Source organism: Bos mutus, chromosome 21 (genome assembly GCF_027580195.1).
Source record: "Bos mutus isolate GX-2022 chromosome 21, NWIPB_WYAK_1.1, whole genome shotgun sequence".
Taxonomy (NCBI): Eukaryota; Metazoa; Chordata; class Mammalia; order Artiodactyla; family Bovidae; genus Bos; species Bos mutus.
The window spans coordinates 27,386,430-27,402,003 of record NC_091637.1 but is presented as its reverse complement, the minus strand read 5'-3'; the positions used below and the strand labels follow the sequence as shown (position 1 = coordinate 27,402,003).

Here is a 15,574-nt window from a genome sequence, read left to right as displayed (position 1 = left end):
AAGCCAAGGAGTTGAGGGCGGTGTGCAGAAAAGAGTTATCAGCCTTGGACCATCAGTTTTTCCTGCAATGTTGTTCTAATTTTATCAGGTTTCTATTAACGACATATATTCAGAGATAAGTCACATTTGTCTCTCTGTGACTGCATGTCCTTGAGGAACTCAATCACTGGACTTTCACTGACATTGAGAAACTTGGAATCAATTTTGTGTGCATATGTCCCATCTCATCAAATTATATACATTAAGTATATACAGGGCTTTTGCATACAGATTACACCCCAATAAAGCGGTAAAAGAGAGGGGAAATTGGGATCAGAGTCCACAGGAATGAATACTATTCAAAAGACTTTTAACACTCTGCTGGGTAGTCTTGAAAAGATTTTATAGTACTTATGACGACAATGTCTAGGTCTAAACTTTTCTAATGAAACAGGAAAGTGTTCTTTCTTTCCTACATTTATACACTTGATTTTGGGCCCTTGCCCAATTATTTTCTTGGGATAAATTCCAGTGAGGAAAACTGCCAAGTCCAGGGGAACATGGACTTGGGGATATTGACCACACTGTGTCCTGGAAAGGTTTTATTACAAGTTCATGTTCCCACCAAGGGTGCTTGTTGCTTGTTACAAACCCCGCACCCCCCCCCCAGACATTGTCACTCCTGGGGACCTTAACCACTCTTAAAGGTGAACTTGACACACACAGGATTGTGTGAGTGTCAAGTTTTTACATGTTTATCATCAACTTGTAGGTCTGTTTGGGGGTCCATTTTTTTCTCTAGAAGTTATTTTTTTTTAGATTTATAAGAAAAATTGGAGAAGGAATTGGCACCCCACTCCAGTATTCTTTCCCGTGAAATCCCATGAACAGAGGAGCCTGGCATGGAGTTCATATTCATGGTTTTCCATATTCCTGTTCATGGAGTCGCAGAGTCAGATACAACTTAGCAACTAAACAACAATAACAACAAATAAGAAAAATATTTGCTAAATAGAGAAGTGAGGAAATGTGTAAGAGCGACAGTTTTCCTGTTAATGACAGGCTTGCTTTCCCCGTTCAGGCTTTGTTTCCAAAGTCTGTTAACGAGGCCTTCACCATACACAAGTTTGCCATTCCTTCTGTTGTCAAATGTATCAGGCTTTTCCTTTATGGTTTCTATCAATATCATGTTTATAAAATCTTTCTCCACCCCATGGCTGCAGGTTTATTCTTACATATTTTCTTCTTACAGTATCTTAAAGAAGGAAAGTGTTGATGATCCTGAAGATTTTTTTTTTTTTAATGTAATCTGTGAGATCTGGCTCATCTTTGTTTTTCCAAATGGACAGATGGGACTGATGGTTTCAAACCACCTCTTGGGCGGCAGCAGTGGAGAGTGGGGCAGGGGGGTGGCTGAGCGCAGGTGCTGCAGGACAGGGTCATGTCAGCCAGCTCCCGCTTGGCCGCCTGTCACGTCTTTCCCACCCTCTCTCAGCTGCATATCTTTGTCCAGGGACTGGGGGTGACTGGGTGGGCCCTGGGCACAGGATGTGCATGGATGTGGGGCACTTGGGACCTCTGGGAATAGAGAGGCTCCCCCAGCACCCACAGGAAGGAGAGGAAAGAACGACCCCAAAGCTTCCCCTCACCTCCCTGCAGGAGTTCGAGCTGCTGTGGTTCTTATCACATGTCCCCCAAGTGGGCCGCTCAACTTGAACATCTACTTCAGTCAGGAGGCAGGGCAGTGAGGTGGTCCTCAGGCCCTGGTGTGCATACAGGTCTGCTGGGGACCCTGTTTAGATGGATCCTGGTCCAGTCCCGCCTCAGGGCCACCTGTGGAGAAGCAAGGGGTGGAACCCGGCCTGAGCAGCAGTTCTCACACCTGGGGCGTCAGGGCAGCTTGTTCAATACCTGGTGCCAGGCCACCTCCAGAGTGGTCAGGGCTGGGCTAACCCCCTGCCTGATGAGGGGCTGCACTCTGGGCCTGTGTGGGGGTAGACAGGTTCTCAGACCCACTGGAACCTGGCTGGGGGTGCTAGGGTCCCTCAAGCCCCCACCTCTCTCTGCACAGGCCCTGCCCTTGGAGCGAGAGACCCTTCCTGTGCACCTTCCTGTGCTTCAGACTCCCCGCCCCAGGATGCCCTGGATGGGAGGTGCAGCTGGTTTCTGACTTGGAATCTCTTGTGGAGCCCATGGCCCTCCTGGAGTGATTCTGGTCCCCCTCCTTTCCACACGGAGCACTATCAGCCTCACACAATGACAGGGTTTTTTCCAGGCTTGGAGTTTGGAGGGTGGGCTGCAACTGCCCCCTGGGAGGACTCTGGAGGACACTCTCCCTCATGGTGGGGGGCTCGGTAGTCACCAGCACTAACTCGGGTCCCTTTCTTTGCAGCACTGACTGACAGCTCCAGCCTCCTGGCCTCCGAGGGCAGCGCTGCTCCTGGCCTGAGCCACCTGTCCCCCGACAACCCCACGGGCACCCCGCTACCTACCCCGCATCCCCACCACACGTCCCCCGAGGGCCCCCACAAGGGCACACGGGTGCGGCCAGGTCCCAGGCGCATGGCCCGCTCCATCAGTGACCCCACTTCATGCACGTCCAGGACGACAGGTACAGCGGCCCCGGCCCCTCTGTCCACATGGGCAATGTGAACTTGATGTCCGAAGCCTGGAAGGGGGATGGCCAGCCTGCAACTTCTGCTGTGCTCCGACTGAGCTTGCTGCTCAGTCAGGGAGGAAGGCAGGCAGACGGAGGTTCAAGGAGATGACAGCCTTCTGGGCAGGTCTGCCAGCCTTGGCGTTAACCTGCAGGCTTCACACCAGCTTTGGGGCCTGTGAGGCCTCCGGTCAGGCAGAGCCCACAGTCTGTATCCGTCTCAGCCTGGGTGACTCCCCCGCCAGGACCAGCCTGGGTTATACACTTGTGGGAAGTGCCTGTGTCTGCTGAGGGATCTGGTGGGACAAGGAGCCACGTAAGACCTGGCTGCATCGACACATCGTGAGCACGCTGGGTCAGGTCAGCATTGTCCACATGACATTAGGCGCCCCCAGGATGGGAGACCTGGCCCCAGGGTCCTGCACCTTGCAGTCCAACAGCACACCCTAGGGGGTCTCATACATCCTGAAGTTGGAGGACCCCCACCTCCTCCTGGGTCTGTGCCACTAAAAGTTGGGAGGCCCTTGACCACAAGTACCATCGCTGTGGGGACTTGTCCATACAGTGAAAGAAGTCAGAGGAGACCAGTGGCTCCTGGACCAGTCAATGGTCTTGTCCAGCTGAACCCCAGGTGGATTAGATCCCATCCTGCCCCCAGGAGAACCCCATCCCTGCATGGAGCCAGTGTCCACCCATGTCACTGCCTGAGGTGCCCCACTGGAAAGTACAGGCAGTGCCTCTGCCGCTCCTGGTCAGCACCCCTCCCATCCCTCCTGCACCCCCGCCAGCTCACCCACCACCTCCCCCACAACCTTCTCCTGAGGACGCACCGGCTGCTCACATGCTCCTGGCTCAGATGTTTCTAAGCCCCTTAGGGCTACCACCACCCAATTGGGGTCCCTGCTCCCCACCCCTCCAGTGAAGCTCATGCACTGCAAACCCTGACATATTAGGGATGGATCTAAAGAGCAGTGATGGCTTGCTTACAAGCTGTCACCCCTGTGATTGCCTCTCCATGCTGTCACCTCTGACAGTTACTGTTTTGTTCATCAAAAGCACGTGCCTCCCAGGCGCCTGGACCCCCAGATGTGGATGGGGATTGGGATGAAGGGCTCTGGGTTTGTCAGTGGTGTCAGCTGGCTGCCCTTTGCTGAGGCTGTGCTGAGAAAGTGACAGGCCAGGGGACCTCCTCCCCCGGGTTTATATTCAGGGGTCTCCACTGCTGGCCTTACCTCTGATGTCCATCTTAGACACAGGAGGGTCACTATAGTATTATCGGGAATTCCTTCCCCCTGGGCTATGTATTAACTGAACTCTTTCTGGTTAAGGTGATGCCTCTTCACACACCCCATCCTGCAGCCAGGACCTCGAAGCAGGACTGTCCCGAGCAGCACTGGGGACTGGTGAGACACCCCTTTTCTGAAACCCTTTGATAACTTCTGTGCAGGGGGCGGAAGTACCAGTGGTCCTCAGCTGCCTTGTGTCTAAACCCAGCCAGCCCCTCCCAGAGTGGTCCAGGCATGTAGAAGACCCAGCCCTCTGGGTTTGGAAGATGGGCTGCCCTCCACCATTCCCCACTCTCTTGGTGGGCTTTATTAGAGGCTACACCTGATTTATCACTGGTTTTACTGTATTTATGAGTTTCTATTTGGAGGGGAGAGGCCCCCAGCCCCCATGTGTGAGTCTTGTACAGTTTCTCATGCTTCATTACCAGGATTGCTCACTGCCACAAAACACACCCCAGACCACCCAGAATGTGTTCTCTTGTGTGACCTGCAACATAGATGGGGCAGGCCGGGCCTTAGGCTGGTCCTTGGCAACTCATCACAGCTGACCGCCTGGAGCTGGGTTCCTTGACGGGGTTCTTTCTGTGGGTCATCCAGAGAGGCCACGACCCTACTGGGAGCTGGTGTCATTTCCCCACCCTTGGCATGGGGGCCCTGGGCCCTGGGCTGGCTGCCTCGAGAGGCATGGCTGCTGTCTGTGCTTGACATGGGGAGGGACTCTCACTGCCCTCTGCCACCCTCTGCTCTGCTCTCCAGGCAGATGTGTGTTCAGATGCCGTCCAGCCCTCAAGGGCAAAGGTCATGGAGCTGGGGAAGGCTGAGAAGGGGCATCACACCCCATCCCCCCAACACACACAATGCTTGTGAATTCCAGCAGAGAACTGAGACCCCTGCCCAGCCCCTATCTCGCCAGCAAGCTTTGAATCCCACCCTCCCATCCCCAGCCCTTCAGCTCCAGGAGGCTGCAGCCCCTCTAGATTAATGCAGGCTGAACTCAGGGGTGCGAGGGGCCAGGCACAGAGGGACACAGGAAGTGAGGACCAGGCTGGGACACGGGAATCTGGGCAGAGTTTGTCCAAATCATCCCTGTGTTTGCTTTTCAAGGAATTCCTGGACGGCTGCCTTCTGTTTTGTGTCCGTTGTTCTCAGATTGTGTCTTTCCCCCAATTTTCAGCGACCCTGTCTCACTCAATCACGGCCGCCTACACCTTTCGGCACCAACTCTCACCCAGGGAATCAGACGCCTGGAAAGCAGACCCGCGGTCAACGCCAGAGGCCTTACAGACAGTTTCCAAAGAGCGGCTGCGCTCCTTAGTGGACAGCAAGGCCTTTGAGGACGCCAGGGTCTTGGTGGCCAAGTTCTTGGAGCACTCGAGCAGCTCCCTGCCCGTGGAGGTGAGGCACGTGGTGGGCTCTGCCCGCTCAGCTGTGCCCCCTGAGGAGTGCCTCATGGAGGAGGCTGTCCTCAGCACCCGTGTCCTGGGCCAGCTGTGACAGCGCCTCCGTTTGGGCGTGGACACAGATGCGCATGAACTGGTGCCTGAGTCCCCACGGGGGCACCGAGCGTGTGGGGAGAGGCTGCGATCCAGGGTGGTTCAGGCAGGAAACAGCTGCTCTGCCCTGGATGAGAACCCTGTCCACTGTTCTCTGGGGGTGACACTTCCTACCTAGCCCAGTGACACAGCAGACGACTCTCCCGTGTCCCTTGTGAATCCTTGGTGCTGTCAGGCAGATGGCGCCTTCAACGAGCTGAGCAACAGGAATCCAGTGACAGGGTCGTGCATCTAGCTGAACTTCAGTCTTCAAGGTTGGGGCCGTGGAGGAGCAGGATCCCCCCCACTCCTGACTTAATTTAGTGTTTAAGTGGGTCAAGCAGGGCATTAGGCAGTGAGTCCATTTTCCCTTGTGGTTTGTATCCATGATCTACCCGGTCTCAGATGCTGATTGTTAAGGAAATTAAGTAATTCTAGCCCAGATGGCATCCTGGGCTCAGCCATCTGCCCGAAGGGCCACACGGCCACCACATCTGGTGAACACATACACAATGAGGGACACCCCAGTGGCCCAGCCACCCTGGGGGACAGATGGCTGGGACTAGGGGCTCTGAGAGACCCCCATCACCTTGTCTCCTTGGCAACCCCTCCCTGCTCCACCCACCGCCAACCAGAGCATCTTCCCTGCTTCCTCTCTGGCAGCCTCTTCGCTGTCTTTTTAACCCGCTCGGCACAGAGCACTTTGTCCTGGAATAGCAAGCCCCTGTGGATGCCCCCAGGGTTCTCCCGCATCTGCCTTGGCCAGACTGGCCTCAAGGGATCTCATGACCCAGAGCAGCCCCTTCCCCAGCTGAGCAGCAGCTGCATCTGCTTTGGAAGATGCGGGCTGTCCATCCCTTTCCATAAACCCCACCCTGAGTGTGCAAAGGCCTCCTTGGGGGCCCCGGACCTTCGTGCCACCCCCCTGGACCCCTGGCTCTGGTGACCTCAGCAGCAGCTACTTCTCAACCATGGCCCCAAGGCAGCACCATCCTCAACTTTCTGCAGCCACAGGGACACCTGTGTCATCCTGGACTGTGGCTGGTGGCTCCTGTGAGACAAGACAGCTGAATCCCACAGTCCTCAACCCACGGGCCCAACACAGGGAGTGTAGGGGTTGGGCCAGATAGGTGCCCACACTGCCAGGGGTCCAGCAGCCTGGGCCAGTGTGCTGGGGTGTGTCAGGGAGTGGGGAGAGGGTGGCTGGGAGAGTGTTTCCAGCCCAGACACCCAGAGGAGCCCCTGGACCCCAAGGTAGGAAGCCCAGGTGACAGTCAGCTGTGAACACTTTGTTTCAGTCACATTATCATTGATCACCGCCTCCCAGAGGTAAGAACTGGACCAATATCTACTCAGGCCTCTGATGACAGCTGGAACTTCTCCACTCGAGACATCCCAGAGATGAATTTATGAGCACTTTATCCAGACTGTAAAATGAAAATCTCTTAATTTTTCTCAGCTGAGGGTTTTTGAAGTCCCCAAAGCCACTCTCTCTGTAGGTATAGTAAATTGATGGTTTTTCCAAGGGGTCTCCCCTGAGCCTCCAGCCTGCACCTCTTCATCTGGGCCTCTGTGGGGTGGCAGCCAGAGCTTTGCAGGCTACAGGGGGCTCACCTGGGTGGGCAGGGGGGCCCACATTAGGCTTGGGGGCTCACACAGTGGATTCCCAGGCTAAACCTGTAGTCTCAGATGTGGCTGTCGCTCGAGTGAGGCTTGACCTTGTGGGCATTGGAACTGTCACTGAGCAGCCGGACAGGTGACCCCCCAGGAGGCCTGGCCTGGTGCTCCGTGTCCTCTGCATTACCTCCCTGCACGGGGACACATCTCTTGCCTCTGGACACCTGACGCAGCCTGTGCCTCCACCTGGGTGCAGGTGGGCACTCTGGCCCAAAGCCGGTCATCTAGGTGTTCTCAATGCTCAGTCCTCAGACACGTTCTCACACTCAGAGTTTCTGGATGAGGACTCTGCATTGAATCCTGCTCCACTGGACTAGCACCTCCTGAGGGCCTGGCAACCACGTGGGCTCCCACAGGGCTTGGCTCCCAGCTTCCAGGAAAGGTCCCAGGAAGAGAGCAGTGCCTGGCAGCAGGCTGGGGCCCCAGCACCTTCAACCCCACTCTACTCGGTGACATCCGGGAACCAGGGTCCCTGCATCGAGCACCCTAGCCCCAGGCCATGTGGGTGCCTGGCCACAGGGAAAGCTGGTTCCCCCGTCACTTTTGCACCCGCACCCACTCAGCCCTGTGCTGCCTGCCCTGGTTAACCACCAGTAGGAGGGCCGCCAGGGTCTATGGTGGAAGCCGAGGCACAGGATGCACCCTGCATGGGGTCTGGTGCCTCTGCTCCCTTGACTCCCCGTCCTTCCCCAGAGGGCCGGCTTACCTCGGAGCCAGAGCCTGTCAGGACACTGCCATCAGACCCCCCACCCCCAGGCACCACAGGGATGCTGAGATGGGGGCGTGCTGGACCCTAAATCTTTGTCAAACCGCAGGGAGTTTTTCCTTCCCCAGGCACCACAGGGATGCTGAGATGGGGGCGTGCTGGACCCCAAATCTTTGTCAAACATCAGGGAGCTTTCCTTTCCAAGGACTTATGGGCCCCTTCAGCTGGCAACAGTGATACAAATTAAATTCTTGTAACAAACCATGGAAAAGAAATCTCATTTTAAATGGATGTTTTTCTCCCCTTGGCTGTACCAATCCACAGATGCTGCTATGAAGGCAGAATTTATAGGAAATTGTTTTCAAGCCTGTTTGTACAACTGGCAGGCTGTATTTAATGTACCTCAAGGTGTTTTCATAATGATCAGTGTTTTAATAAAAGCTATTTCTGGCCTCTGTGTCTCTGAGGTCTGACTAGGACAGACAGACTCTGAGAACCATGTGTCACTGCTGGTGACCAGGTCCCGAGCCAGGGTCAGGCTGGACAGCCAGGAAGGGAGTGTGACCACCCCTGGCCCCCTGACATGCATTTCCTAACATGCTTCTAGAGACAAGGACAAGACAGGTGCCTAGATACAGGTAGGTCCCACAGATGCTGGCCTCTAGCTGTCTCTCCGTGGGATGCACCCTGGCTTCTGGGAGGGATTGAAGCTGGCTTAAAACGCTCTTTAATTTTGTTTTTATGTGTTACTGTTTGATGGGGCACCTGTCCCCATGTCATTTGCTAGCCATGGGCTTCCCCACTGTAGCCTTTTCACCTACCTCATCCAGGGCACTGCAGAGCCAGCCCCCTGGGCCCCCTGAGCTGAGGCCTCTGCCTTCCAGCTCTCACTGCATAGTGTGGTCCAGCCCCAGCTATTAGTTCACAGCATGGAGCCAGGATCCCAGCCAGAGAAGGGGCCCTGCTTGTCCAGTGTCCCCGGCTAACATGCTGGACACAAACCAGTGCTTCTGACCAAATCCCAGGCTCACCCCGCCTTCCCATGCCACAGGACAATGACCACGAAGTGCAGTCAGTGATGGCCAGTCCTGTTGTTACACTAGATGGGTTGCAGAGTGGCTGCAGGCAAGGAGCCAGTGCTGCAAGTGGGCCAGCTTCCTTCTCTATCCACGTACATGCCTCTACAGAGGCAATTCCAATCTAAGCCAGGAGAAGCCCAAGACCCCCCATCCCTGCTCTCCCTTGACCAATTCATGCCCAAAGTCCTCACACCCAGCGAGAAGACCCCCTTCCAGAGCTGGACAGAGAGGCACGGAGTCAAAGGGAAGCTAGGCGGCTGCGTCCCTGTCAACAAACCAGCTGCAGGACAGCTTTCCATCGTGACCTCAGGTTTATTAGTGGTATTAGCGAGTCTTCCCAAGGTCGGTGGCATGCAACACACAGGTCACCCTCGTCCAGTGGTCCTAGAGCTTAGTTACCGCATGGTAAGGCTTCTTAAGTCACAGTGTTTTCTTCAAGGCCTGGGCCCAAGAGAGAGACTTCCAGACAGAACAACCTCGGTGATCGCTGACCTCTGCAGGCGGGGCTAGACTATGCTGCACTTGATCTACACGCAAGGAACGCTGCTGCTAACAGCGAAGAGACCAGACGTGGGGCCCCAGGGACCACAAGTGTCCGGCGTGGGTCTGGTGTCCGAGGCGAGAGCGCACGTGTGGATGCGTGGATGCAGAGATTGTGATGAGGCAGCTGGCCCACAGAGGCGGGAGGCTGCCCAGGGGCATCCAGGGACCAGTGGACAGGTGAGCATAGACAGCAGGTGTGGTCACAGATCGTCGGAAAAGCCTACTGTCTGAAGAGCGGCTTGTTGTCGGATAAGAGTCAAAACGGTGATATTGTCTAAGTGTGGAGTCTTGAGGTTGTGGACATCACCCTTTATGTAACTCAGGGACGTCTCCTTTCTCAGAAACACCATCACCCGGCTTCAGTGACCGGTCACATCCTGAGAGCTGGCCGCCCATGCTCGGCCGTTGGACACCCTCCCTGCAGGAGCCTGAGCCCCTGCAGAGGGTGGGGGCACTGCCACTGTCCCCCCCCCCGGGGCTCCCTGCACAGCTGTGGCCAGAGGTCCCCATGTCTGCCCTGCACACTGGCTCTGCACCACACGGAAGTACAGACAAGCCCTCGCCCATTGCGGTGAGAAAATTCGGGATGTGGCAAAACACTGGACTGTTCTACAGAGACTGCTTCCTGGGATCCTCCTTGAATTCAGACATACCCCTTTTAGTCCAAAAAATAAAAGTGGGTGGTGAGGGCATGCCCTTCAGCAGAGCTGGTGTCCTCGGGTGCGCTGTGGGGTCAGGGGTCAGGTCCTGGGTCTGGCTCCCGCTCATCAGGGTGCAGGCAGGCAGCCTAGATGTACAGCGGGGTCTCCTGGCCTGTGAGCAGTCTGAACATGGCGGCAGGCATGGTCTTCATGTGGATCTGCCGATGAGAGAGAGAGGTGGGCGGCTGACCTAGCCCTCCCTGCCTCCACCTCTCCCTCCCCTCCATGCACCCCCAAAAACAAGCACCGCAAGGCCAGTAGTGCCCAAGCATCCTAAGCATGTTCTGTGTAAATTGCCAGCGGCCAAGGAAAGGAAGAATGGCCTGCCCGAGGTCACCACCCCGGATGGCGACTCAGAAAGCGTTTACTGCCCCTACAGACGATGATCTGGGCTCCCCTCCGGGTCTTTAGAGGGTTTTCCATGAGGTCAAGGGCTGGTCTTCCCTTCACCTCAACCTGACACCGGCTGGGTGAAAAGCTGGACTTTGCCCACGGGAAGGGCAGGCCAGGGTGCCCAGACCTTCTTAGAAACTGCAAGGGGCGAGTTTTGCCTCAGCAGAAGAACCAGAGGATCACACACACAGAGCGCGTGTGCTGGGGGCAGGAACCTGGCCTCAGTCGCTGGCACCAAGGAGGCTGGGCCACCTACAACACACAGACGGCTGCCCAGGGAGGCCCACTATGTGGGGCACATACCCCAACTCCCGCCAAGGCCCCGGGCTCTGCTCCTGCTTCCTCTGAGCATCCTGCTCACCAAGCCAGCCCGGACCCGGCCGTACTCAGGCCCCTGTGGCTGGCTGTGGCTCTAGGGGCCGGGCTGGCAGACCTCCAGGAGAAGGGCCAGGGGTGCAGTCCACCCCTAGGTTGGGCAAACAGCTCTCAGGCCTCATCTGAGTGACCCTGACAGGCCAACCTGGCTGATAGGTTTTCTGACTACAGACTCCCACCGGCATCCCCAGCACTAGGATCTGTGTGATCCAATTAGCTGTTCCCTCTTATCATCCTGTGAGGGTTTTTCCCATCAGAAGGTTCATTCTCTGTATTTCCTCAATCAGAAACCCGCCGCCAAAGCCCAGAAGAACACCAGCTCTAGCTGATCAGCAGCTCGTTTCCCAAACATGTTCAGCAATGATGGGAAATGCAGACAGACACTGTCACTCCCAGAGCCAGCCAGTCCAGCGCGGGGTCCACCCAGGCTGAAGGGCTTCCTGCCCCGGCCCACGTTCCACCATCCCTGATAACCATCACCTTGGGTCTGGAGAGGCGAAAGCGTTTCTCCAGCTGCCTATCCCACCCCCATACCTGCTCCCCGACCTGCTCCCCACCCCCCACTCTCCCACACTACTGATTCCCTGAGAAGCATAAGGCTGATGGCCGCCCCCAAGAATCTACTTAGGAAAATTGGATTCTACTTTCTCCGAAGCCATTTGTAAAAGGCGGCCAGCGATGCCTACCTGGCCCCTCCTTCCTAAGATTCAGCATACGCCCCTACTTGGGAAGGGTAACTACCCCCCCACCCCAAGCCTTGTGTGCCTAGTTCCTCAGTCATGTTCGACTCTTCATGACCTCATGGATTATAGCCCATCAGGCTCCTCTGTCCATTGGATTCTCCAAGCAAGAATACTGGAGTGCGTTGCCATGCTCTCCTCCAGGGGATCTTTCTGACCCAGAGATTGAACCCACGTCTCCTGCACTGCAGGCTGATTCTTTACTGTCTGAGCCACCAAGGAAGCCTGAAGAATACTGGAGTGGGTAGCCTATCCCTTCTCCAGGGGATCTTCCTGACCCAGGAATCAAACCAGGGTCTCCTGCATTGCAGGTGAAGACCCTGGTCTAATGGTTTGGATTGTTTACCAGCTACCAGGGAAGCCCCCTCCCCCCAGCCCTGGGACTTTCACAAAACCTGAGTAGGTCCCCGTGGCCCCAGGAAATGTGTCCTGACCGATGCAATCTGAAGACCCCTCCAGAAGAGAGCACCCCACCCACCCACTTACCCCCAGGCTGTGAAGAGGAAGCCATGCCCCCACACGGCTCCAGAGCCCTCCCTCCACACATGGCCCCTGGGGTCCCCACCACCCTCAGAATCAAACCCAAACTCCCCGCCCAGCACCTGCCTTCAGACCCGTCCCCTGTGCCACCCACCTCTCTGCTCTGTCTCATCTGCTCCTTCTGTACTGTGATCACCCAGGCTTCTCCCAGGGAGACCCTCACCTGTTCACCCTGACTGCCTGCTACACACAGCCCTATACCCCCCTCATACTGGGGAGGCCTCTGTGCCAACACTGGGCTGGCACTCCCCCAACACCTACATCTCCCTTGAGGAACCCTGCTCCCTCCTGAATTCCCCCTTGAACCCCCTACCCGGTGACCATCCTCAGACCAGCTTCATGCCTATGCCAGAGAGCAGCAGAAAAAGGCAGGCAGGCCTGAAGCCAGCAGAGTGGGAGTGGGCAGTGCAGCAGGGCCAGCCTTCAAGCCTCCACCCAGTGCCCACTCATCCTGTTGAACGCACAGGTAACCAGAGCGAGGAGAGGACGCTGAACCCCGCCTGCCTGGGGTTCCCCCTGGGCTCCCCCAGGAGATACAGCCCAGCTCAGCTGACTGGCCCCTGAGGGGCTCTCGGAGGTCCCAGTGCACCTACATGCCCTTGGGAATTTGATGTTAGGTCCTAGAGACTTTGGGTCCCGAGAGCCCAGTTCTGGCTTCAGGCAGTGACCTCTCACCTCTCCCACCGAGTTGGACAGGGCCTGGACAATCTTCTCGTGCGCGGTGGCCACCACGCTCTGCCCGTTGATCTCGATGATGCGGTGACCGACGCGGACACCGCCCCGCTCCGCGATGCCCCCGCGCATGAGGCTGCAGATCTAAGTGACACGGGGTGGGGTTGGGGTGTCATCAGTTTATGTCCCCGCCCTGCCTGCCAGCCTCCTCCTGCCCCCAAAGGTGGGGAGAATTAACCACCGGAAGGATGAAGCCCCCAGGACAGATGCTCCTACAAATGCTCTGCTGACTCACAAACTGAGAGATTAATGATTTAGAATGTGCTTGGAAATGGCTGTGGGAGAACCTGCCCCTCCATCCTGGGGCCTCTGTTCCTGGATCGCAGTGGTACACAAGTAAAGCCCGTTCTGGAAGATTCTCCAGCAGCCACTCTGCTCTTTCCAGTGAAGACAGTCACTGCTACCCCAGCCAACAAATGTACCTCCCCACACTCCTGCACCAGGTAGTGACGGGGGAAACTGTCTCCTTGGCAGTCCTGTTTCTGGGACGCTCTCCTGTTGTGTTCCTGGGAGGAGGGGACATACACATCCCCCTCACCTGACACCATGCACCCCACAACCTCCTCCTGGGCTGGCCTAAGCAATGTGGAAATGACCAGCCTCCTTTCTTCCATCCTCTGTGGCGAAGTCCCAGCCTACTGGGACCTCTGCAGAAGGAACCACCCAGGAAACAGAACTGGTACAGCTCAAAGAGAAGGTGGGACTCTGGAGGGAAGAGCCTGGCTGAGGAACAGGCAGAGTTTCAGCCAGACCAACATTCATTGAACCTAGCATCATCTACTCCTGGAGGCCCTCCTGTCCTGCCTCTAGTGCCTGGGGTCACGGCTGGCACAGTGCTCGGAACTGCAAGTGAAGCACTGAATGGGCAAGTCAATTAAGGAGTAAATGAATAAAGACAGGAATGAGCAGGTGTCTTTCGCACACCTGACTCTGACGCTGCCATTGGCTGCGTCCCAAACGCAGAGGTAGGGGGGCTCTCCTCCACTCCAAAGCAGGGGTCTGCAGAGAACACCACCACCGGGATAGGGTGCCCCAGGGGGCTGGAGGGACCCATTCCATCTGTATGCTGGCCCACCCACCCTGCCTGGCCTGGCTGCTGGCCGGAACCTGCTCCATCAGACAGGAGCTGTTCTGGGGCAGGGGGTCGGGGGGCACACAGACAGCTGCCCCTGCCCCCTGCAACAGCCATCCACGGGCACAGCGGAGGCTGCCGAGGGCCAAGTGGACTCACGATGCCGTTCTGCACGCTGAAACCCAGCTGGTATTTGAGGTCTGGCCGCTTGATGAGGACAGTGGTGACTGGCGGGCAGCTGACGATGTTGAGCTTCACCTGTGTCTGGTTCTTCAGACCCTGTGAGCAGGAACATGAGGGTCTGAGATGCTGCTAGAAAGACAAGCTCTGAGGCCTGGGCTAGGGGTGAACTGGCTGCAAGGCAGAGCCCTAGGCACAGAGGGACAGAGGCAGGTCCCTCTGGGCACCCAGGTCCCCCTGTGCGTGGATGCAGGCCTCACCCTTACCCGATGCAGGGGTGCCGGCCATCCCAGGCGGCAGTGTGTGTCGGGGCTCCCTGTGCTCTGGTGTGCCCTTTGACCTGGGCAAGTATAAGCTGCCCCCAGGGTCAGAGGCCAGGCTCTGAGCATCCCTGTGCACAGCCAAGAAACTGGCACCTGGTCACCTTCAGGGGTCACAAGAGGGGCCCTCACCAGGCTGCATTCAGGGAACCTCCTGTTTGCAAAGACAATGAGGGCCCCATCCAGAAAACAAAGTGTCCTCCAGAGAAGGACCCTCGTACTGGAGTCAGGGCAAGGAAATCTGCCAGTGGGAAGCTCGTGTCTGCACTGAGACAGGCCAGTTCAAGCCAAGGGCCACCTCAGGCCCCAGGGGACAGTGAAAGCTGCAGCCACAGTCCTGGGACTCAGTGGAGGGAGGGGGAGAGGCCTGGCCTGAACATGGCTGCAGGGAGCTCCTCCCTCATGCACATGTGTGCACACATGCATACGCATGCATACACACAAGCCTCCATCACAGCCCAGGTGAGAAACTTGCCCAGGAGCTTCAGCCTGCAGAGGGAGGGTCCTGGCCGGCCCAGCCTCAGCACCTCTGATGGAGGCCTCTTATATGTCTCTCTATCTAGCTACATGATACCCACTGGGTCCTCAGGTCCAGAAGCCAGGTCACAGAACTTCATCTGTGAGTGACAGTGGGGTGGGGGTCCATCCTCCAGCTACGAGACCGCAGTGTATCATTTGATGAGACACCTGCAGGTCCTCTGGTCAGATGGGGAGAGCAACACCCCAGCTCAGATCCAGGCTGGGGACCCACCTCCTCAGGTGGCCAGGAGGTGTGACCGTCAGTGAAAAGTCCCAGGCAAACCAGGACAGCCTGGTCACCTGACAGCTACAGGTCCTCAGGCCTTTCCTGGGATCACCATGGTTCAGGAGCCAGCTAAGTGAGAGCGGACAGCACCTCCCTCAAGATCCCCACTGTGAGGGTTGGGGGCAGGTCCCTCTTTGATTTGTCAGGGACGTGGTGTAGTTTTGGGTTCAAAGTCGCTGGGTGGGTTTCTCTGGGCTCAGCCTCCCTGAGGGTCAGTGGGGGTTACAAAGCATCAAGAATAAAGCAAGGGGCCCTGTG

The 15,574-nt window shown here is 56.8% G+C and overlaps 2 protein-coding genes across 2 annotated transcripts in view; one reads left to right on the top strand and one right to left on the bottom strand.

Moving 5' to 3' along the window:
* The window catches only part of ENTREP2 (endosomal transmembrane epsin interactor 2), a 241,340-nt gene extending 233,030 nt beyond the window's left edge, over window positions 1-8,310 (top strand). The window contains exons 9-11 of the mRNA XM_070358170.1: window positions 2,372-2,590; window positions 3,964-4,038; window positions 5,096-8,310. Of these exons, the coding sequence (XP_070214271.1) occupies window positions 2,372-2,590; window positions 3,964-4,038; window positions 5,096-5,415 (614 nt within the window). The 3' untranslated portion in view covers window positions 5,416-8,310. The remainder of the gene's footprint in view (window positions 1-2,371; window positions 2,591-3,963; window positions 4,039-5,095) is intronic.
* A 903-nt stretch (window positions 8,311-9,213) lies between these two features.
* The window catches only part of APBA2 (amyloid beta precursor protein binding family A member 2), a 60,142-nt gene continuing 53,781 nt past the window's right edge, over window positions 9,214-15,574 (bottom strand). Inside the window, 3 exon segments of the mRNA XM_070358457.1 lie at window positions 9,214-10,317; window positions 12,883-13,023; window positions 14,171-14,290. Of these exon segments, the coding sequence (XP_070214558.1) occupies window positions 10,246-10,317; window positions 12,883-13,023; window positions 14,171-14,290 (333 nt within the window). The 3' untranslated portion in view covers window positions 9,214-10,245.